The 23,768-nt window shown below is 35.7% G+C and overlaps 2 protein-coding genes across 2 annotated transcripts in view; one reads left to right on the top strand and one right to left on the bottom strand.

Moving 5' to 3' along the window:
- STAB2 (stabilin 2) overlaps positions 1–8,552 on the top strand; it is a 67,431-nt gene extending 58,879 nt beyond the window's left edge. Inside the window, 7 exon segments of the mRNA XM_072399009.1 lie at positions 95–201; positions 397–516; positions 1,670–1,819; positions 3,334–3,444; positions 3,913–4,041; positions 5,618–5,758; positions 8,235–8,552. Of these exon segments, the coding sequence (XP_072255110.1) occupies positions 95–201; positions 397–516; positions 1,670–1,819; positions 3,334–3,444; positions 3,913–4,041; positions 5,618–5,758; positions 8,235–8,282 (806 nt within the window). The 3' untranslated portion in view covers positions 8,283–8,552.
- Positions 8,553–8,967: 415 nt separating this feature from the next.
- NT5DC3 (5'-nucleotidase domain containing 3) overlaps positions 8,968–23,768 on the bottom strand; it is a gene marked incomplete in the record, with an annotated part of 26,402 nt that continues 11,601 nt past the window's right edge. Inside the window, 8 exon segments of the mRNA XM_072399010.1 lie at positions 8,968–13,486; positions 14,778–14,842; positions 17,520–17,660; positions 19,226–19,312; positions 20,501–20,582; positions 21,920–22,021; positions 22,733–22,835; positions 23,398–23,458. Of these exon segments, the coding sequence (XP_072255111.1) occupies positions 13,225–13,486; positions 14,778–14,842; positions 17,520–17,660; positions 19,226–19,312; positions 20,501–20,582; positions 21,920–22,021; positions 22,733–22,835; positions 23,398–23,458 (903 nt within the window).

Genomic DNA, 23,768 nt, shown 5'->3' on the forward strand with positions numbered 1-23,768 from the left:
AATATTATCATATACTGTATGTGTTAAGACAAACTGTAACACACTGTAACTATAACTGTATCTTCTTTTGTGCTGTACACTTGTTGTTCTTCAGATGTGCAGTGTACCTGCAAGCCTGGCTATGTTGGAGATGGCTACACCTGCAATGGAAACCTGCTTCAAATGCTCATGTCTTTCCCTGAGTTCTCCAACTTCCTTGTGGTAGGTTGCTTTTTAAGAGTGATTTGAAAAATGTAGGTTTGTTAATTTATATAAACACATTTTTTTCTTTAGCCATCCCCGAGCTAGACATCAAGGGAATGGATTTTGCCATTTTAACACTAAGTGCTTACTTGCAGAAGCCCCTTGGTAAATTCATTGATGGTATATTTGATTCACTCTAATTTCTTCTTGCAGGAAATTTTCAAATATTCCAATTCATCAGCAAAAGGCAAAGAGTTTATCAGCTACCTCAGTGACCTGTCCATACAAGCAACTTTTTTTGTCCCCAGCAATGATGCCCTCAATGAAAATGTGGTAAGTTTGTATCTTAGGTCTGACCAATAAGGAACCAGAACTACCAGTTACTTAAATTGGAACTGGTGCAAAAACCTTTTTTTATTTGTTAAATTGACGACAAAGAGATCAAATTCTGACAGGTTTTTTTTATTACTGTCTCAACCCCATTGGGTAGAATTTTCAGCACTTTCTGAAGGTGGTCATTGAGAGAAGATATTTCTTCAACTTGGTTGTAGACTTGGATTGGCTTCACACCTTTTCACTACTCAATGCACTAAAGAGACAACACTGCACAACTGACTTATATGTATAAGGCCTTAAGAGTGAAGAAAATCTACCCAACAGGGGTTCAAAGCAGAATAAAAATCCTCCACCTATTCTTCATCCTATTTAGTCCCTGAGAAAGGGGTTTTGATTGCAGTCACATTTTAATATCCAAGTACCATTACCATGTATTAAGGTAGTGGTTTCAAAGACAAGATCAGCTTTCTGTGAGTTTATACCACAAAGATATGTTTGATGCACTTTGTCTCTTGAAGGAAAATGGAAAATCCAGTGGGCATGGGTTTATTGTTGTGTGTTGCTTTAATTAGAAAGCAAAAATAGGTAATCAAGACCCTTAAAGTAGGCAGATCTAGGTGTACAATGGGCTCTATTTATAAAACAGGGAATCTGACATGCCCCTGTTGGGAATCAATTACTGCTATTGAAACACAGAGACCTGGAAGATTGCCACAAGGGAATGTTTGAGGGAATGTCAGATTCTTTGTTTTATTAATAGAGCCTAATGTATTTGCATCATTAATATATACTTCGGAGTCCACTCAGCTAAGAATGGTTTGTACATAAATTAGGTAAGGAATATGCCCAGTGTAGAAAAGCAATATTGGTTCCGAAGCGTATTTCATATACTCCCTCTTCGGTGGTCAGTGGAGTTGATTATAAGTTGTAGTGACAGTCATGTGACCACATGATAAAATGGCACAGGTAAAATTTATATGGCAGATATATTGGACCTTTGTAAACTACACTCCATCATAATATTTCATTAGAAGGTTTTCAACATATGCAATCAAAGCTGTAGAACTAGTCGGGTAAATGCAGGAACACAATGTTTATTCTTTATATACCAAGTACTATTTTCCTAATGATTTAATCCTTTTATTCATAGACTCTTTCTGGACGAGACATAGAATATCACATTGCAAACGTCAGCACAGTATATTTTGGGGACCTCAGTAATGGGACATCACTCCAGACACGACTTGGCGAAAAACTCCTCATTTTGTTTGGTGACCCCTCCTCAGATACCCAGGACGTGGTGAGTGAAATGCCTCTATAGTACACCTTTGCTGACAAATTATATTTGATAGATTATTGATAAATTATATTTTAAATGCAAATACTAAATATAAAGCATGATTTACTTTCTTCAACACGTCACAAATAATATCATGGTATTATTTATTTAACAAAGATTTATTCAAAATGCATTGGGTAAATAATGAAGTACACTCATACCACCTACATAGAAATTCAGCGGGTAAGTAGCAGCCAGGTGCTGCTCATCAAATGCATCAGCAAGTTTGACCACCTCTATAAAAGCTTTGGTTGGGAGCATTCAGGTGTGTGTTTACACAATGCCAAGGAGGAAAGACATTAGCGATAATTGGTATGAAGATAACTGGATCTTGGACAAGCATTTGTTGCTGCTCATTAATCTGGGAAGGGTTTTACAGCCATTTACAAATAATTTAAAGTCCATCATTCTACAGTGAGACAGACAAGATCAAAGTAGAAATGTTTGGCTATAATGCACAATGCTACATCAGCAAAAACTCAACATATGATCACAAACACTTCATATCATCTGTCAAGTATGGTGATGAAGAGGTGATGATTTGGGCTTGTTTTGCAGCCACATGACCTGGGAACCTTTTAGTCATTGAATCAACCTTGAACTTCTCTGCATACCAAAAATATTTCAGATTAAATATGAGGGCAACTGCAGGACAAATAAAGCTTGCCCGAAACTGGATCACACTAGCAAATCTATAACAGAATGGCTGAAAAAGAAAAGAATAAATTTGTTGTATTGGCAAAGTCAAAGCCCAGACCCCAACCTGATCAAAATGCTGTGGCAGGACAGCATAGAGAACCATTGACCATAAATTCAATGTTTTAAAGAATAGCCCATATTCCTGCACAATGATGTGAGACTGATAAATACAGAAAACAATAAGTTGTTGAAGCCAAAGGTGGTTCTACAACTGAATCACTCTGTACTTAGTTTTTCACAATAATAAAATATTGACATGGTGGAAATTAAGAGTGTTGTATGCTACACTAATGAGGTTAGATTTCAATAATTTTAGAACCTGCTGGTTCAGGCCCAGGTGATTTTTTTTTTTACTACCCCGATACGCAAAGGTTTGGAATAAAAACTTTATACTTTCTGTTTCCCTTGATTGTATTCCTGCTCCTTTAATGTTACACACTTCTTTTTTCTAAGCACCTCAATTGTTCTTTTATTGAGATCTCTAATGGGAAAGTGACTAGAAATAAAAAAAATTGGCAGTTGCTAGGAACACAGTCTCCAGGTCATGACTACTACAGAATCAGTGCCATGTTTATGTATGATATTTAACAATATCAGCTACTTATAAAAATGTAAATAAATAATATAAATAAAAATAAAAATATATAATGAACCGATAAATTACCAAAACTATATTGTTTAGGCTATCAGCAGATTTTCTGCACCAAGGTGACAATACAGAGCTTATTTGATTTTTACAAAAGGTCTTAATATTTGTGATCCCTTTTTTTCTTTAGGAACAAACAAGATATGTCAGTGGAAAGCGTATAATACAATGGGATTTCATTGCTTCAAATGGAATTATACACACAATATCCGAACCACTAAAGGCCCCACCTGAGCCACTGGTAAGTAAAACATTATTCATTACTAATAAATAATAATGTAAAAGTATGTCTGTATTTGAATTGGTCCGGAGTTACAGGTTGATTATACTTGTTCACCATATACCTTTACATGACCAATCAGCACCAAAGTCTTTATGAATGATAGCTGTGAGAAGCATAATACCTGTTCTATGGAAGAAATGCACAAATTCCAAAGACTCAAGGAGTTTGTATGTAAAAAAATGTAACAACACTAAATGTTTTTGTTGACTCTAGCAAGCAATAAGCCTCCTTCTGTACAAAGTTGAACCTAAATGGTTCCATAATGGTTGATGTAGACAACAAGCAAGTGTCTTATTGGCACACTTTTCATACATAAGCACCGAAGTATATTATGAAAATAGTTCCCCCCTCTCTTGTAAATCATACTTGACATAATATCATTTTAATACTAACAATGTATTTAATGTGATGTCTGTGTGTGCTTAGGTCCTACAGGCTGGTCATGGAGCAGGCATATTTTTTGGCATCGTCTTCATCATTGGTTTACTGGCACTATTAGTTTTTGCCTATAAGAAGTTCAGCAGAAAGGATTTCCAGTTTCAGCAGTTTCACGAGGTAACACTTACAAAACTATATCTAGAATGCTATTTTGTTTTCGCATATCCATAATAACGCACAACCTACGGACATTTCATGAAAACAGAGCATCACAATGTCTCTTGTAAATGTCAGAATGTGGTAAATAAAGACTGTGGTACTATAAAATGCCACTTCTAGAAGAGGAATGTATAAATCAGGTGTCCGTGTTGTTTACTGGCGTGGATAAAAACACTCAGCCCCTTGTGACCCAAGTCACACCGCTCACTGAGCCTGTGACTTCAGTACTGTAAATACCAGCACAGGATATCATACTGCAATGTGTAATAAACCTTTTCCCAACAATCACCATCAGCCCCGCACACTAAGTAATTCAGGTCTTGTGTGATGCCATCAAATGGAGGTAAAATAAGAAACTATAGGAAAAGAATCATCTACTATACTTTTATGATTTATTTATGCAGAGCCAGAATGTTCTGCATGGGTTACCATAGTAAACTTAACTGTTCACCGTAAAGGTGTTTACAGACTAATGATCAGACATGTACTAGGGATATTTCAGTAAAAGGCAAATACAAGGATTATGACTGCTTGTGTGCTTACATTTTCATTAGCTAGAGAAAAAAATGAATTAGGCATTTGGCATGTATTTTGATTATATCCTAGGAGGATCCAATCTATTGTTAACTTTCCTAAAACTTTTCCAAAGACGTTTGTGACAAAGACAGTTCAGCCCTGAATAGGTGATATTCAGTTCAGGACCAACCTCCACTGCACATGCACTGCAGCACACCACAATGCACCACTTTACCTTGTAATGGGCTGCTTAGAAAAAATGCTGCATGTCAAACCTGGTAAGTTGGCAGCCCATTCAATTAAAAGGGCTGCCATAGGAAGGAAGGAATAGCAAATTGCTAATAGGTCCTTGATGGCATTATTTTTAAACAGTAATTTGCTGTTTAAATAGCTATAACACAATTTATCAGTTGTCCCAACCTAAAAGTACAGTACAATAAAAAAGGGATGCTGGCAATGCAAAACTACACATGCTGGGCTGGCAGTCTAAACTCTTCAAATGTAAACAATCAGCCAGGTCTTTCTAAATTGTTAGAAACCTATAGAAGCCCCTAAAATGCAGTGTTTCTCAAGCAACAAGCAATTGTACTTCTCAGGTCAGATACCACTGACACCAATTACATCTTTTTGGCTATCTGTAAGGGTGACATTCTTCCCACTGACCACCATGCTAATGTACTGTGAGCTGTGCCTATAGTAATTATGGTAGGAGTTCCCTGTAGACCTGAAAGTTTTTTCAAGGTGTTCAATCCCCAATGTTAAAAAGGTTTAGAAACACTGCCCTTATTTCAACCTACGTCCTGTTTGTTTTACTTTGTACAATGATTCTTTCAGAAATAAAGAATTTCTAAAAAAAATGCTATTTGCCCGACTGAACAAAGTTTTAAATTCCTTAAGTCACTGACTGTGCCAGGCAATCTGCATTTTCTTCATATTCTAGTAGTTTTTCTTTAACTGTATATTTAAATATAGTAGTTTTGAATATGTGATAACAAAAGTCCGCTTTTATTGAATACAGTATGAAGATAAACCCACCGTGTCAGTGTCCGAGCTTGACACATCACCGTCATCCAACATTGCCAACCCAATGTATGAAAGTGCAGCAACAGCCACCACTCCAGCCGAGCCCACGGTGGATTCAGTTTATCATCCGTTTTCTGTAAGTTTTCAGTATGATTTTGGGTCTATCATGCTGAATTTAGTTTTATATACTAAATACTACAAAATCAATAATTTAATGTGTATCCTGCAAAACCAGATCCATGAAATAAAAAACGAACAGAACATTGATTTCAACCTTTTATAAACAGGCCCTATAGTATATCTATACTTATTATCACTATTACTACAGTATCTATATACAATTTTGTGACATGTGATGTACTTGGCAGGCAATGCTCCATGCAAGGAACTTTGACAAACTGATGGCAAGAAAGAGATGGTCTATTTAAAGATCCTCCTATTGAATTTCTGAATGCTTACCAGGCCGCCCGCAGTGAAACACTTGCCAAGTTGTCACTATGTCTCCCTCCTAAATCATTCAATATACAAACACTGGATTTGTATTACCATTTGAATTAGGACAGCAGATTTATTTTTAGGGGTCAGAGAGATGAGCTAATCATTGGGCTGCAGTTCATTTTGCTGCCTACTTTTACTTTGTAGAAAAAGCTGTGTTAAATATTTAGCTTTGATTGGCTATTTATGCTTTAACAGCCTCGATATCACTTCCTTATTCAAAATATTATGTATTATCCTTTGTCAGAAAAGACTTACTGATAAAGTATATTAGCAGGATTATACTAAGTATCTTGTTAAACCTTCTGAATGTTTGCCATGTCTTTTTACAATTGCATACTGGTGTATATTTGAGGAACAAGCAGTGTGTATAGCCTGGAATTCAGGGAAAGGGGGACGGTAGAAAAGGGGAACAAATACAAACACAAATACTTTACAAATACATCTTGAGGGTAAATCGTCCAAGTAACAATTATACGAACAGTGTAATATCGCCTGGCCGGACGCATTTTGCCCCTATGGGCTTCCTCAGGAGATATGGAAACTAATTAAAGGACCAAATATAGCCTAGATCTTGTGCCAATGATTTGTAGTATGGATGGAGAGTTTTCAACAACAACATGGACCTTCATAAAACCAAATCTATTTTAATATGTTCAAAGATACCATTGGGTCACCTACTAATATGGAATCCCCCAACGAAAATGACGCCAAACCAAAAAAGTTTTGGATGTTTTAGGAAAGATGGTATATCCTGGAGCTAAATAAGCTATTGGAGGTGAAGGAGAGCCAAGACGCAGCAACCCTGAACAAACGTCTTGTTCTTACCTCACCCCCTTCCAACAAGAATAGTGTGTGTAACTTCCTTTTTGTATGATTGATAGTTTTTCTTGTTACCACTTGATTTATTGGTTTTGATTTATATAGTATCAGCATCTTCTGTGGCAGTTTTTAACAAACAAAGGCAGAATTCAGTTGTATATCCCACCTTGTTCTAAAACATTTAAACTACTGACAGTAAATACTATTACCTCAATACAATGGTACCTGTCAAGAGGTGGGATAAGTCTGGCAAGTAAAGTCAATTTTTGAACGTGAGGGATAAGGGCTTGCCTCTTCCTGTTCAAAAGTACCTACAGTGGGCACGTGTGTCAGATGTAGACCATGTAGAGCAATGGAAGGTGGGTGGGTGTGTGTGATGGAAAAGGGGTGACCATAACAGGTAACAAGTAAGAAAGGGGAAGAGACTGGTAGGCGGTATATAAAGAGAAAACTTTGTGTTGAATGCATAGCTTGGTTGGAGGCAATGGTGGTTACGTAGCCACCTAAAATCAAATGGCAGATTATATAGTTTAGGTCAGTTCTAGGGTTATGAGAGCATCAAACTGACTTAGAAGTAGTTCAACCTAGAGAAAAAAACGAGTTGCATGAAAAATTCTGTATGAGAATAGAGAGAGGTGGTTAGGGTGGATAAGAGGAGGAGAGCACAGAATGCATGTAAATTATCTGGAAAGGAAATTATAGAGGATGGATAAACGTGCCATATCAAAGGACATTGTAGGTAGGTTAACATCTTTGAATGTAACTTTATTTAATGGCCATCCAGTGGAGAGACTGACAGAGAGGAATTAGCAAATGAATTCATCTATGGGCACGGAGGCAGGCATAAGGAGGTACAAAGTCTTCTTCTGCATGAGGGCCCCATTCACTCCTCACCTACATAGGACCTTCAGGTCAGTTCTTCACAGGGACTCACTGTTAGCTATGTTCATCCGTGAATTGGTAGACCACAAAAGAAGCGCCAACTGGAAATGGTTAGCCTTTTAATGTAAGATTTAAATTATAGATTGCCCCTAAGAATTCTTAACATAGTATACAACAAAATTGTCATTGCTTTCTAGATTGGGTATTGCATGGTCGTAGGAAACCAAATGATTGTCATTTATACAAGGTTTATTCTTTTTTTCTTAATTTTTTTTTGTTTTTTTCCAGCATTCCTTTTATTTTGTAAGCTAGATTTTACTATCCATAACTTACAGCTTTTTTATGAATCGCCATGACGCATATATTTACTAAAATTATTATGAGGTTTTTATTCCCATTTTGATTTCTTTTAGGACTCAGATGATCAGCAGCTTGTAACCTTTGATGGGAGAACCAAATGAAGGAGGAACAGATAATGCATCAATACATATAAAAAACAGTTACAACAGTTTTTCTTGCAAAAGATCTTTTCATTTAGTGCCAACAATCTATCAACTGACAGGCAAAAAAACACTATTAGGCACATTTGTAATCGAATATCCTTTGACTTATTCTTGTTCGAATGTACAGTTTCTTGCCTCCAGAAAAACTGAGCCTTGCTCTGGGGCAGTTCATCAAATTACCGGCTCTCTTTGCTGTGAAATTGTAAATAAAAGGTTTTAATGATTTTATTTTCGTGTCAAGTCTGTCTCTTCCTGGGGAACATTTTATAATCACATCTTTATTTATATAGGTAATATTTCTTCTGTGTTGCCCCACAGACACCACTCAGATTTAGACATTAGTCAAAAAATGGGAGGTGAAGAATTAAGATTGAAACCCAAATGATATCTAAACCAAAAAACAAAAAGGCAATATATAAAAAAATATATAAAATGGCTTACAAGAGATGCATTTCCACCACAACACACACATTAATATATGCTGCCTTCTGCATAATAGTATTCAGATCCCAAGGTAAAGGCAGTCTTTCCTATAAAAAATGCATGAGAAATTAGAAAAACATTTTAATTTGGTCAACATATTCTTAATGTGTAGTTGGTGTCCTACAGTCTTACACCCATTGCATAAAATACAGTAGGCAAGTCTAAATCAATTCAAAATTTATTATCCCTTTAAAATACTTCTGTACAACTTTCACTATACTGCAAATTACGTACTACTTACAAAGTACTTAAACCAGGTTTGTAATACATTCATCATTATTATTAACATAGATTGATTGATTCATTACTTTAACATAAAACTGTAACACATTCATTTTTTTTATAGCTGTGTTCTCATAAACAAATATAAATCAGGTGTGAATTTTGAATACCTGGACACACAACTGCCTAAAATATTGATAAGATACGCTTAAGTAACACATTTTAATACCAAATATAACATGTACGATAAGGCAAATCGCTAAAATGCAGTATTACAGTTGTAGTGATTATAGTGCACATTTTATACACTGGCAGAACATTGTGCAAATGGTATATCAAACACTTGCAGCTTTCAAAAGCATATTACATTGTTACAAATATTGAAAGTTTTCTATTTATGTACTCAAAAAACACGACACAAGTTGTTGAGTCATTAAATTAAATGGGTTTTTCACTTTAATAGAACATGGACCTGCTGGTGCAATAGTGCAACGAAACATCCTTTTTATTCCCCCTGCCCAATAGGAAAACATTATTGGACCTTGCTCATTCCATCATAACTTGATCTGATGTCTCAAGTTATTACTGAATTACCATTGCTTTATCATTGTTCACTAGATGAAGCTTAAACAACATGTTTCTTGTCATCCCCTGTGTAAGGAGCACAGGATGACCCCTTGCTTTAGCCATTCATTTTAAATGCAAAACCCATTTGAATGCAATGTTAAGGTAGTGCAATTGTACTCAGCGCATGACACAGTTACAAACTGGAACAGAACTGTAAAATTTACAAAAGGCAAGAGATACAATGTTTACTTGCGTTGTTTCAAAACTTCATTTATGCTGTGGTACACTAAATTTATTGATGAAATTAGAAAGCATCAAAAATGTTAAGACAAAATATGAAAAACTGTCCTATTTCTTTAGTTGCCTGTATAACATTATAATACTATTTATCTTTTTGTCATTACGTGGGTCTTTAACTTTGAAAAATGTACCTCCTACAACTATGCTTGTCAGGCAAATAAAACCAAAGAATTAATACGGAATGAGGCTGGTGTTTCTACTGGAGGCACATAATGACTAAATGGGTGGTTTTCTTAATGTGAAAAGGGACATACCATATTGTAAAGTGTACATTAAAGTGAATCTATGGAAAGAAATGTTAAACAGCTGTAATAGTCCAGAACACTATACTGATACGATACTACTAGACCGCTTAAGATTACTGCCATCAGAACCCCCTTACAAATCATATTTACGAGATCCCTACAGCCTCCTTAAAAGTTGCAGAAAACAATAAAAGCAGTGAACCTGTGTGCTCTAGCAAACCTGGAATGAATTTCATAAAAATATTTCCTATTTGACATATGTCATTGGCCAAATCAAAACCAAGTTTAGCTGGATCACCCAGGTTCCCCATGATAGGCTATATTTGCCAGTCTTCGGGGAGCTTTAATTTTTTTTTTTACCTTTAGTTAAATGGCAGAACTGCGTTAGGGAGTATGCACTGTGTGTAGCCACCTCATAGTAATCAGAACCCATCTACTAAAACTATTCATTTAGAGCCCAGAATATTCTTACCAGTGCGTTATAGTGACCTTCATACCATTTACTATGCAACATAATTACACTTCTGGAAAAAAAAGCACACAAAACCCAAAATAGTATTGGTAGTGGCCACCAGCTAGCACACTTTTTAAATGGCTTTTTCTTTACTATTCTATGAAAGGCTACAGTATTGCAACTGCTGCCACACAAATGTAACTGTAGCCAGTGACTACAATCTGTGGGGCGTGCTGGGAAATGTGAGAGAAGCTTGTCCAGTCTATCACAAATACTTGGGAATATCTAGATCTGCTAAATAAACTCATTAATCAACTCATCAATTAACATTTGTAAGGTAGTAAGTAGAGTGGATTTGCTATGCTTGTTCTGATACCATATTAGTGTTATAAGGAATAGAGGCAAGAGACCATCTTAACTGCAACAGTATCTCAACAAAAATCAAAAAGGTAAATCTTCATACCAGCTATGTGTTATTTAGCACTCTCGCACATAGCTTTCAATAAAGCATCTACATAATACAGCACCATAAATTTACTGAATATTTAAACAGAATACCTTCAGAATATGTAAGCGTACATAATGTTTATGTCTAAATTAACATCACCAGATCACACACTAACAAAAAAAAGTTTGTTTAGTAGGAAAGGAAGGTCAGAAGGTGAAACTATCAGTCTGGACAGTGATCCTGCTGTCACAATATTCTGCCATAGCAAAGTTACTAACAGGGAAATCTGGCTGTGCTGACAGTAAGATCCTTCCTATACACACAGGAGACGGTTATGGAACTTGAAGTGATAAAATAGAACAAATAGGAAATTTATCTTTAAGAATCAGTGGAAGGCTCTTATGTAAGATGGCCTATTTACTAACCGTCCAACATTCTAGAAGTACAGGCTCCCTGGGTATCATGCTGATTCAACTGCTTCAGTTATTTAATGCACATGAAGAAGTGCCCTAATCTTGTTCAGACTTCTGATCTGAATTCATCAGGCCAGTGGCCTAAAGTGTTGAAATCAAAGAGACAGGTACCCAACATAACCAAATCAAATATTTGTATTGCTGAAGAATTTCTCTGAAGAAAAAATGTACTTATTGCACTTGATGTAAATCTTTAAAATAAGTGCAATACCCCATTCCTATATACATATAGAGTCAGCAAACAGCAGCAGCCATATTTGTTCAGTGCGGTGTGTTTTCTTGTTCATGCTCTAAGTACATCACAAAGCCATCTGACATACTAAAACATTGCACTCCCTGTGTTATAATTATCGAAATAGTTAAGTACCTGTATTCAGAGAAAAAAGGAGGCCCACTTTTCCTTCTTAAACCGGTAATTGCATGTATGCAGATTAGAAATGGGAGGTAAAAGTCAGAAGATCTTATATGATCTATTTAAAAGAAGATCTTATATGATCTATTTAAAAGACTCCAAAGTACTAAAGCAACAGGAATGACATCCACAGAACTAGCATTTTAACATGGAAAGGTGAACAACTGCAATTAAAGTGTAACTATAGGTTCGATAATTACAAACAGGCAGGATTTTTATTGCAGAAGACACAAGCAATGACCCTTGTACAATAAAGCATACTCCCCTGCCTGTTCACCATATTTTTTGAGTTTAGGCTGCCAGATATTCCAGGACATACGTGGGAGTTTAGTCATTCCAGTCAAGATGGCTAAACACTTGACATCAGAAAAACATGGCAGGTTTTTGTATTATTACAGATGGGCATCACCTGTTCCTTATGCAATAATAGACCTGCCTGATCGCAGTTTTATTTCTTTATTTGTAAGGTTTAGGTTCACTTTAAAGGGCAACTGCACCAGTGTAGTAATATTTATTTTCACACCACACTTATTATAAATGTGGTTTTTCTAATTATAAAATATGACTTTGGCAGGGCAGGCTCCCATAAGTCTATTTATAAATTTAAAATAATGTACACAATTTAAAAAAAACTAAAAACTGTTGCACATTTCAGCTACATAGTGAGAAATAGTCCAAATAATCACCCTGTCCTAAAAGCCAGTGCTACAGCCTTTTTTAATGGAACATGTATAGACCACAAATATGGAAGTGGTCTAATCACTGTGAAAATTAGCATGCTGTAAATTTAAAAGAAAAAATAGCACATGAAACTGAACAGTGTATTCCTTCGTAATGGTTTACAAATAAATTAAAACACACATTTGGGGGTACCTACCTTCTCTAAGTGCTTACAGAAAGGGTTATAGAAATAACTAGAAAACCAGTCCACTGGTTACATTGAAAAAATACAACTTAATAGCTAGCTACATGAATAAGTAGTACCTTTAGAATCTAAACAAATGAACGTCTATATTTTATATACTAGATCAACTACAATCATAAATACGCTGCTTCATAAAAACAAACACAAAACAGACATTCTAAATAGTGTCTAAAATGGACTTTAAAAGGTTCAAACATCCTCAAAAATAAAGCTGTATCACTCAGCCATCATCTTCAGATCTGAAGACATAAAGTACTTTGCAAAATATGTTTGCAAACAATGAACCACATTACCTACTATAAGCAATAGTTTATGAAAAGTCTATCATCCACATTGGCCATCTTAATGTAGAATGTGTAAACGACACAGAATCACTTCAGCTGGGCAATTTCCTGCAAAAACGGGATACCAAATGCTCCAGGGTACTGCTGCTCAGACCACATTGGAACTTCATGTTGCAGAGGAGTCCTCTTTGGGTAAAATGTGTAATGAAGATCATAGTTTAGTAAACAACTAAGAGATTCCATGTAGATATCAGCAAAACGTGACAGACGTCTCAGAAAATAGGTTGGATTATGATCTGTCCTGAATATACTCCCAAAGCGAGGGTTAAAGATCCTTCTTGCCATGTCCCTATGAAAGAGAAAGAAATAAGTCCGAAATAAGCAGATGGTATGCATTTTAACCACCCCTCCTTAATATAGAGCTGCGACTCCATCAGCCACAAGGAATCGTACTCTCCACTAGGAATAATACTACACTACAATTTTATTGGTTTGTAATCCTTTTAAAGATGGTGTTTACTAACTTTATACTATTTTGAATAAAGTGTTCATCCATAAATATTGGGCCGCTTATTATTAGAGGCTGTCCTGCCTTTCAGTTGTTCTCAATGTATTCCCAGACCCATTAGGAAACCTTACACCAACTCCTTTCCAACTAGTTCCACTAACCCTAACAACAGGTATGATGGACAAATGATTTTCCTGTATTTGTCACATCCCTTAGAGGCTGTTTTGCCTCAGCTTTATTATTTACAAAAAATGTTCAAACACTTTCAGAGCTACTAGGAACATCACTGTAATATAGTGATTCCCTTACAACTAGATCCATTAGTCCTTATAACAGAAAAAGATATGCAATGAAAGACATCGATTTTAGGTGGGACTTTTAAAGCCAATACCATCAATATAAATTACAAAAATAACAAGATTTTAATATTATTAAACATTTAAAACAAACGTCATTTCAAATACATAAAACACAATAAAATCGTGGGTGTATATAGTGACCTCTCCTTACAGAATACCCCCAAAGGGTTTAAATTTTGAATCACTTCTCAATGCGTTTCCCCTTGCAAGGGAAGCCGATGGAATAGGAACATGGTTGTGCTGTTGGGCTGTATGTTCTTATAATTTTTTGAGGACTTGAGGGCATGAAACTTAGGAGCATTGTGATTTATATTGAAAACTGAAAGAGATTACCCACTATTTAGCTAAATGGGATTTGAATATACCATTGCCGCCGCTACCACCTCCTTCCTTGCAACAATTTTAAATAAAAGGGATGCTATAAGTACAAACATCAGACTTCTCCTCTCCTTCCTCCTGAAGAATTCAGGAAAGGTGGCCCAGTGTTTTGCATATTAATGATGAAGTTCAAAATACACTTGCCAAAAACAAAAAAAAAAACCTCCTTTTCTTTTTCCCTTTTTTCTCTCTGTTTCTAAATATTTTTAACTGGGGTTGGCAAAAATAACTTTACTTCTCAAGTAGCCACTTATCTACTCCAATTTTCATGACCTCAGAACAAAAGTAACCTTTTCTGGAGTCCAAAATGATCAACACATATTAAATATAAGTCACAGAACAATAGTGACTGATAGCTGGGTTATGGATAAAATATAATTGTAAAAAACACAGACCTCAATTCTTGTCTCTCTTTTATCCAGTCTTGCAAAATCATCTGTGACTCAGCATCTCTGTATATCTAAAAAAAAAAAAAAAAAATGCTCAAAGGATATAAATGGAAAAAGATAAAGTATATAATATAGAGCAGAATGCATAACACGGAGCTGCACTTGGTAACACCCTTATAGAACATTGTACCAAGTGGAGCCACGAGAAAAATATTTAGGATGGCAAGTTTAAAACAGAGCAATATCATTTTTTTCAGTAATTTCAATGAAGTCTACCCTTTGCCCTAAGGAAAAAAGAAAAGCATGTATCACAAATGGACTAAATGTGAACTATACATGTATACACATACCCTGAAAGAATTTGTAATATGTGTACCATTCTTTAAAAAAACATAAGTGCTCAGACAAAACACATTTAATTTACTTTTAATGAGATCCAAATTAAATTAGCACGAAAGGAAATATAAAAAAAAAAAAAAACTGGAATTTGCAAACCATACTAGCATTGTAAGTGCCTGCAAAAAAACAGGCATTTTTGCTTGAAAATTATCCTGCAAGCCTAAAAATACACAGTAGCCTGTCAACACCCTGTTTTTTTTCTACAGTTAAACATAGCATTAAAAAAACAAAAACATAAGATAGCCCTGTAACTGTACAAAAGTTTGCATATCTTACTTCCTAATATGGTGTATTGCTTCCTTTATCAATTATAGAATGTTGATTTAATGTTAGTTGTGGATGAGGCCCTTCAAGTAGCAAAGCTGCCTATTCTTTTTCGAGTTCATGGGGACAAAAAAGCCTCCAGGTCCTAGAAAATCATGGGTTGTCTTGCATGAACCGCATATATCCATTTCCTAATTTGTAAAACTCAACCACCTTTCACACAAGTCCAGTGACTGCTCTTTTGTTTTCCCCATGGATCACTATGCAACAAAGTCTGTGCAGCGCTGAATGAAATTGCATTGACTATTTATACACAGATATTGATAGATACAAGTCAGGACTAAATTACTCTTCATTAAAACCTACAGTTAGGTCCATAAATATTTGGACAGAGACAACTCATTTCTAATTTTGGTTCTGTACATTACTACAATTAATTTTAAATGTAACAACTAAGACACTATTTTTGTTCAACCCACTGAATTAAAGCTGAAAGTCTGCAGTTCAACTGCATCTGAGTTGTTTCATTTAAGATTAATTGTGGTAATGTACACAACCAAAATTCGAAAAAAGTTGTCTGTCCAAATATATATGGACCTAACTGTGTGACAACTTGTGTGTATATTCAGTCCCAACATTCAAAGGTATGTAAACTTTTAATCAGGTGTGTTTGGGGGATTTTAGATGTCATTATGATTTAAAATGTCACACACAAATTGTGATAATTGCTTAGTCTGAGCACACTTCCTAAATTAAAAGGAAGTTTTCTGGGTGATCAGTCATATTTTCCAAACAATGGCACTTATTACACAAACTCTGCTGGGGTATGTAAACTTACATTTACATAGGAAAACATACACATATTTTAAATATATATGTCTCATGTATATGTTTAGCTAAACCCAAACAATTCATGACATTGGAATGGTTAGCCAGGTGACCTCACAAATATCTAACATCTATTTCTTTTTGCTGTGCATTGTCATTCACAACATTTATTTACAAGGTCTATTGTGTATCTTGTATCATCAAAGTTACAGCAAATACTCCAGCCTTCTAAGCTAGTTGCTTTTTAACTACACAATGGAAGACAAAAATAGACTTGCTAAGTCTCTTCTCAAAAATTCCCACAAACATGCAGCCATCCAAACCTGGCACTGCCATCAAAAGCAATACGCACAGTCCAAGCATGTGCCTATCAACACTCTTCAATGATGTGAACAAAATGGTTGGCTACAACTCAAAATCAAATCAGAGTGCAACTTCCAAGCCACAGGTAACATTTTCACTAATGCTGCCAAGACTGGCATCCAAAAACAACATTCATACTTCTTCCTACAATACTTATAGAGGTGCAATGTTGTAATACTGAAAACTAAGAAGGACCTGTACAGAAATACAAAGAGAGCCATTTTATACAGTATTCTGAATAGGTTATAAACCTGGTCTCTCCAACCTCACAGCAGCTGAAATTAAAACTTCTAATCTACATATATGTTTCTGCTCAGTAACTCAGAAAGGATGGAAGCATTTGAACCACTATGACAACTATATAGAGAAGATTAGCAATGATATTCCTTAATTTCTTAGTACAGGTTTACCTTGAGCTAGAACAACCCATCTGGTACTTAACCAGATCTGCATTCTTGGGGAGCGGTTTATAATTCAGAAATATTCCTTCAATATAGTTTAGGCAGAGACCCAGACCCAGAGGTGTTACCTCACTAAACTAAACAAAAATTAAACAAAAATAAGATATATATATTGTTTTCCACAAGAAGACCTATCTTCGGAGACAAGTTAGAGAAGTTGCACTTGTCTCACCAAATTGCTGTAAACTTGAATCAAATGAAAAACCCCACCAAGCTCAATGCTTCTTGCAGATGTTTTGCGTGATGCAGCCAAAAATTGCTTCTGAAAATGTATTAGATTTGACATTTTCAATAAGAATTAGTTCTGCTTAGCAACCGTTTTTAGAAATAGCTTGCAGGACATAGATATTTAATTAGATTACATAGATTGCTACTAATGAAATATCTATAACAGAATAAAATAATAACATAAATAATACTTCATACAATATACCTGCATACGTTCAAGTAACCCAGTTAAACTCTGAAGCCAAGCCATTGTCTGGATATACTCCGATGTATTCATAATTGTGAGCTCTGATTTCAGTTCTGGAATAATAGCGCCTGTCCTCCACCCATGCTTCAATGTCAAATCCTGTCCAGCAAGACAAAAGAACAGTAAATCCTCTGCATTTTATTTCATGTCATATTATTACAAATGTAATGATGAGATGATAATTCCATAGACATTCTGTATACAGACATTTATCAAGACACCTCCAGTGTTTCCATAGCTACAAAGTGGCAATATTTGAATGTTTTTGGCAGGTATGGAAAATTAAAATGCTGCGGACCAAAAATGAAGTTTGATTGAAAAAGAATGTAATTATCTTCAGCCTCTCCCTCCAAAAGTTCTAATTCTGCCAACAAGCCAATATTTTTGACAGCCTTTTTTTTAATTTATATTCTGGCTACCATTACATGCACAAGTGTATGTTACATTTAAAAGGCATGCCTCCGATGAGAAGCATGCTGGGGGCTGTGATGTTAGCAGATCTTTTACGCTCTGCAGTGGTTGGAGTCATACTGATCACATAAGCAGCACCATGGTAACTGCAAACCTGAATAAAAGCTAATAGATGGAACTTTAGTTTAGGATTTAGTTTTACTTTAGTGACATAAAACAGAAACTCCAGACAAACAGCTAAATACACAAACAAATATACATTTGTTTTATTTGTAATTCTAGTCATCCAGCCTTGTCATGTATTCATATCTGCCACACACCTCAAACACCTAAAACCCAGCTTGGTGGCATTTTGTTAGTCCTGTGTTTTCTGCTTGATCAGTGGGAGTGTAAAGGTGCATAATTACCTCTGTCCAGTGAGCAGAGAGCTGGCCCAAGAAGATAACCCTAGCAAAGTTAGGACAATTTCAGGCTTTTTCTTTTTATTATGGCATTTAACCATATGCTTTAGGTTTAACTTTAAAATACACAATAATTTGTATGATAAATACATTTGCTGTATTTAAATAGATATAAATAAACAAAATTTAAATAAAATGCAGAGTATTTACTTCAAAATATTAACCCTTTATGAATAGATTACTTACATTAGGAATATCACAATCATATTTATTGAAGTATAGGGAAAACAATTGTCTTGATGATTTTAAACTCATTCATTGACTGTTGTGAAACAGTGCAGTTACTGCTTCTAAGCTGCACACGATCTGCTTCCTTTAACATCCTTGGGGTTTTTCCATAGCAATTGATTGGCACAGGCATATGTTCAAGCTGGTTAAAAGGGACAACTGACTGCTTAGAAATGAGGGATCTACTGAGGTAATTAAATGCATTACAACCACCTCTCAAAGCAGTGTCTATGAACATGCTTGTTTGTTCCAATGATGGAGCCAGAGGGTAGCTGTCAGACAGCAGTTGGTAGCCCTGTAATGGAGGCTAAAAAAGCTTTTCTTTTTTTAAAAAGAGGTGCATTGGAATGACAGAAAATATTTTAAATACTGGTGTAGTAACAAATTAAAAAAAAAAAAAAAAGTACCAAAAACGTCAAAGGGACTATTGACTTTGAGAGTGTTTTGATGGTTGTCTTTAAATCTTTAAATTGAAAACACAAACAAAAATCCAGAAGTAGGTAAATGTAACTACCACGCATCAGTTACAAAAAATATATGTAAAATAGTGAGATTATATCTTACCGCCAGGTCACTGTATATATGATCACCAAAATATAAAACTTTTGATCCTCTCCATCCAGTAAGCTTGAGAAACTCAAACAAATTGCCCTATAAAACAGAAGGCACGCATATAGCATAAGCAAGGTATAAAAAACATTTTTAAAGCAAATAAAGGTCCTTTTACAGTTAAACGCTAAAGCGCACCTAAAGCATTATTGCAGCCATTGCTCCAGATGAACTTTTATCTAGTGAGCATTAATGCAGAGAAGTGCTTAGATGTTGACTATTTCACTGTTGAGATTGCGCTGGGTGCTAGGAAGATATATATTAGTGCTGAAATAAACTGACCTACATTGTCATCTGCTACCTGTTTTACATTCTAAACAGTGGATTTGCTATAGACAGGAGAATAGTACTTCACAATCAGAAGAGTTACTGGCTCACATCAGGAAGGAGAGGATTGTGGTTAGAAAGCTTGCTTTAGTACTAGGATTTATATATCTTGAGAGTGCATATTTATTGCTTCATTTGTAGATGTGAAGCCTCTTGTCATTTTGGCAATATCCCATTTTTTTTTTTTTTTTTGCATTCTTCCTCCTCCTAACGCTCTCTCCTATTCATCCTTAGCCACAATACCATTCTGATTTGATGCAGCATTTACCCCTATAGATACAGGCACTATTATAGATATAGGTCTTTCGGCAGTGAGAAAGGGAACGTTTTTTTTTTTAACTGTGTCAAAAATTAGAAAATGTCCCATTGATGACGATATGTCACTTTAAAGAAAGTATTCCCCATCTACAGCATTATAGGCTTATCAATCTTGCATTTGAATTTTCAGTATACATTGAGCCTAATGGGTTTCTTAAAAATAATTAGCTTGTCCTAATCCTGGACCAGATCCATTCCAGGTTTGCTGGATTACCCAGGGTCACTAGTCTGAAGTGTTTATTCTCCAGCCCTGGAGAGCTTTAACAAATCCGACCCATTGTCAGTGCTTCCGAAACAACCCCCCCCCCACACACACACACACACACTTTTTGTGGACTGTATCCTACCAATGTGTACTGCTGTTATGTGTTCTAATGCACATGAATGTGCTTTTTTTTTCATAGAATATAAGGTAAATTAGCTTGTTCTTGTGCCAAGACTGTTAGGCAACAGAGAGCTGGCTGGACCCTGGCACGTTAATATCATGTAGCAAAATGTCCCCACAATCTTTCATTGCAGGTTAAGATGGCCTTTGGCATTAACAGGATAAAATTATTTAAAAAAAAGTCATATATATGAACAAACCTGTTTATAGATTTTCCCTTTCTCAAGTTGGTGAATTTTATCCCACAGTAAAACCCCTCGGTCGGTAACTTTACGGAATGGTCTGAAAAACAGGGAAAAAAAATAAATAAATGAATGAAATCACTGAATTAGAATTTTCTTTGTGAATGAGAGGGAAGAGATGATAACCCACAACCTGAAAGAGGAATGTCCCCTTTCTGCCAAAACTGCACCCAGGAAAAGTTTCCTCATCATAAAGAATTAAGTACATGAGGTTCTGCAATATTACTGCACACGGAACACCATAATTCAGTGAAAGAAGCGAGAGATTTGCCTATGCTCGTTAGACCATTTCTATCAACCCGACAAAATGCACAGCCAGCACACTCTAAGTTTCAAATGCAGCCGCTCTCTCATTCAACAACAAAAAACAAAACATAATTTTGTCCACGGATTGTACAAACACAAAAATAAATTACACAACAATAATATTAACATATTTGTATAACTCTCACAATTAATTACCAATACCTTGCTTTGAACAGCAGTGGCTCTATTCCAGAAACCAAATTTAAAAAAAAAATTATTTAAACTGTCTGACCACTAACCTTATTTTATACGTCAACATTAACACTCAACCCTTCACTAACACCAGGGGTCGGCAAACTTTTTGGACTACTAGGCCATTTCAGAAGGTCAAGAAGGCACACTAGACCAAAGAAACAAGGTGTCTAAGGAAAAGTTTTTCCTAACCGTGACTGCAAGCGAGCAGCCTCAGTCTTCCGCTCATGCGCAGTGCAGTCACTGTCTGTGTGCAGGTACTTGGCATCGAAATGCCCCTTGAGATTCGACTGCTTGAAAGTGCTGTTGGTGTCGTTGCACACCAAAAACAGGGCTTTGTTGCTGCGTTGGACGAAGAAAAATTCATCGGTTCATTCAGGGTTGAAGACACAGCATTCAAGGTCACCCTCCGGAGACTGGTAGCTGTGCGTTGCTTCTGCTCTTTAGGCATACTGTGCAGGAACTCGATGATATTGATGATTTGGCGAAACTCGCGATAACATGACAATTCAATTAGGCTGGACCCAACAATAAATAACTAGGGGCGCGTTAGGCTAGACTGGAATACTGACTAGGCGGTATCTGGCCTACAGCTCGGAGTTTGTCTACCTCGGACTTACACCAACCCTAAAACTTAAATCCCAAATCCTAAAACAAAGTAAACACTTAAAAGATATCAAACCTCTCACCGCTGAGCTAAATATTCTAAAAAAAATTTCTTGCACACACACAGTATCTACTTTCACCTGCAAACGAACAGATTTGCTTAAACTGGAGTTATTTCTTGAAATTATCAGGCCAATGACGACCACCCTTTGTTTATGTAAGACAGTTGCATAAAAACAAACATCCAATAGAACAAAATCTTTAAATATTTACCTTCTCTTGTCATTGAAAAAGTTTGGTTTTTCAGCTTGAACTATAACAACATCAAAAAGATCTCTCCAATCCTTTCCAACAATGAAGTTCATTCCTTTGTCCCTGTGAGAAAAATTTATTTATAGAGTTATAATACTGAGATTGGAAATTACATTTTGGACCTAAAAATATATTTGATAAAACCTTATAAACGCTTCTTGTTTCCAGGGAAACTAGAAATTTACACATTAAGGCCCCTTTCATACTCGCAGTGTGGTTGGCAGCTCCCAGATGGATAGCAAACTGCTGTGCACCCGAAAAAGCCAAACAACATCACAGGTTAATATGTTTGTGTCCAGCGGGTCTTTCTTTAGAAGAGGTACTGCAACTGTATGCCCATGAGCAACTTATTGCTTTATTGAACTGCACAGTGTTCAACCACAGCTAAGTGCACGAAATAATTCCCAACAGCTTCTATTCACTTGAACCCAGGAACAATCGGGAACTGTTAGTCCCTTGGTTGCCTGCAGCAGGCCTAAAATGGTCTTAACATTCTAGGGCTCCACCTGATTATGCACACCTAACATTTATTGGAGAGCAGAAAAAAAACTCATCTCCTTTGGAGCAATTTAAACCAAAGCCAACAATTTAAATACATTGTTATATTAATACTATAATCATCTTTTTTCACTCTTTTCTTTTTTTTTTTTTTCTTTTAACTTTTTTTGAGAACCCCCAACTATAGTAAGCTGAAGATATCCGGAACTGTCAAAACCATTCTAAGGTAGAAATAAATCTGAAGCATAAAAAAGCATATTAAAGCCTCTTACTTACACAAAGCTGCTGGGACTGTTTGTTATGAGAAACATCTTTTTGCCATTGTTTGCCAATTTTGCCAACACTGCTCGAGTTCTCTCCCCATAGCGAATGTACCTTTCTATAGAAACAGAAGATCAGAAGAAATTAGAAAAGGCTTCCAATTTAATATCTGACCAGGTTTGAAAAAAGCTTTGCCATAAATATCAGCCAGCACTTGATAGTGACATCAGGTAACATGAAAGAAATATTCGGAAATTCTAGGAAAAGTGGAGTATAAAAGCCTGTTCTCATCACTAGGACTGAGTTTTTGAAAACTCACTGTGCATGCAAAGCAAAAAAAAACCAAAAAAATACACAGAGGACAACACATACAAGGCCTGTTTTAAGTGTACCAGTGGTCCCATTAGGAACAAATGGCAACATAGCACAGGAATCTACATTAGTGAAACTCACTAGTGGAAACAGGCCCTAAAATTCATTTTTAGAAGACATTGTAGCCTTATGTTCACATGATAGTAGCTCTAGTACAAATGTAAATAAATAAAAATAAATCTCAAAGGGAAAGGCATAAATGGAAAGATGTAAAAGAAAAAAATACTAAACACTGGTATTATTACCAATACATAACAAATTCAACATAACTAAAATGTAAAAAGTTGCTATTAGAGAAAATGGCTTACCAATATCAGCCTCCACTGCTCTGTACATTAGACCTTTAACATGAACATCTCTAATTGTATCCTAAGTAAATAAAAATAGATGTTTATCAGAAAAGTGCCTACATGATCAGAAATAAAAACAACTAAGATCAAGATTTGTACATTTTAAAGCAAAATATGCAACAGCTTAGCATTATTCATAGGATTCCGACAGGACAGCCAGATCTTGCTTATTTTGTAATTTTTAATAAAAAATGGTTTTAAATACTCCTATCAGACTAAATGGTGTGTGGGTGGAGTTTCTATGCACTTCCCCCACTATTTGGAAGTCCAGGACATAAATTCACAAACTGCATATCCCAGAATTCTAGAATACTAGATTGGGTTGCATT

The sequence above is a fragment of the Pyxicephalus adspersus genome, chromosome 2 (genome assembly GCF_032062135.1).
Source record: "Pyxicephalus adspersus chromosome 2, UCB_Pads_2.0, whole genome shotgun sequence".
NCBI classification, from domain to species: Eukaryota; Metazoa; Chordata; class Amphibia; order Anura; family Pyxicephalidae; genus Pyxicephalus; species Pyxicephalus adspersus.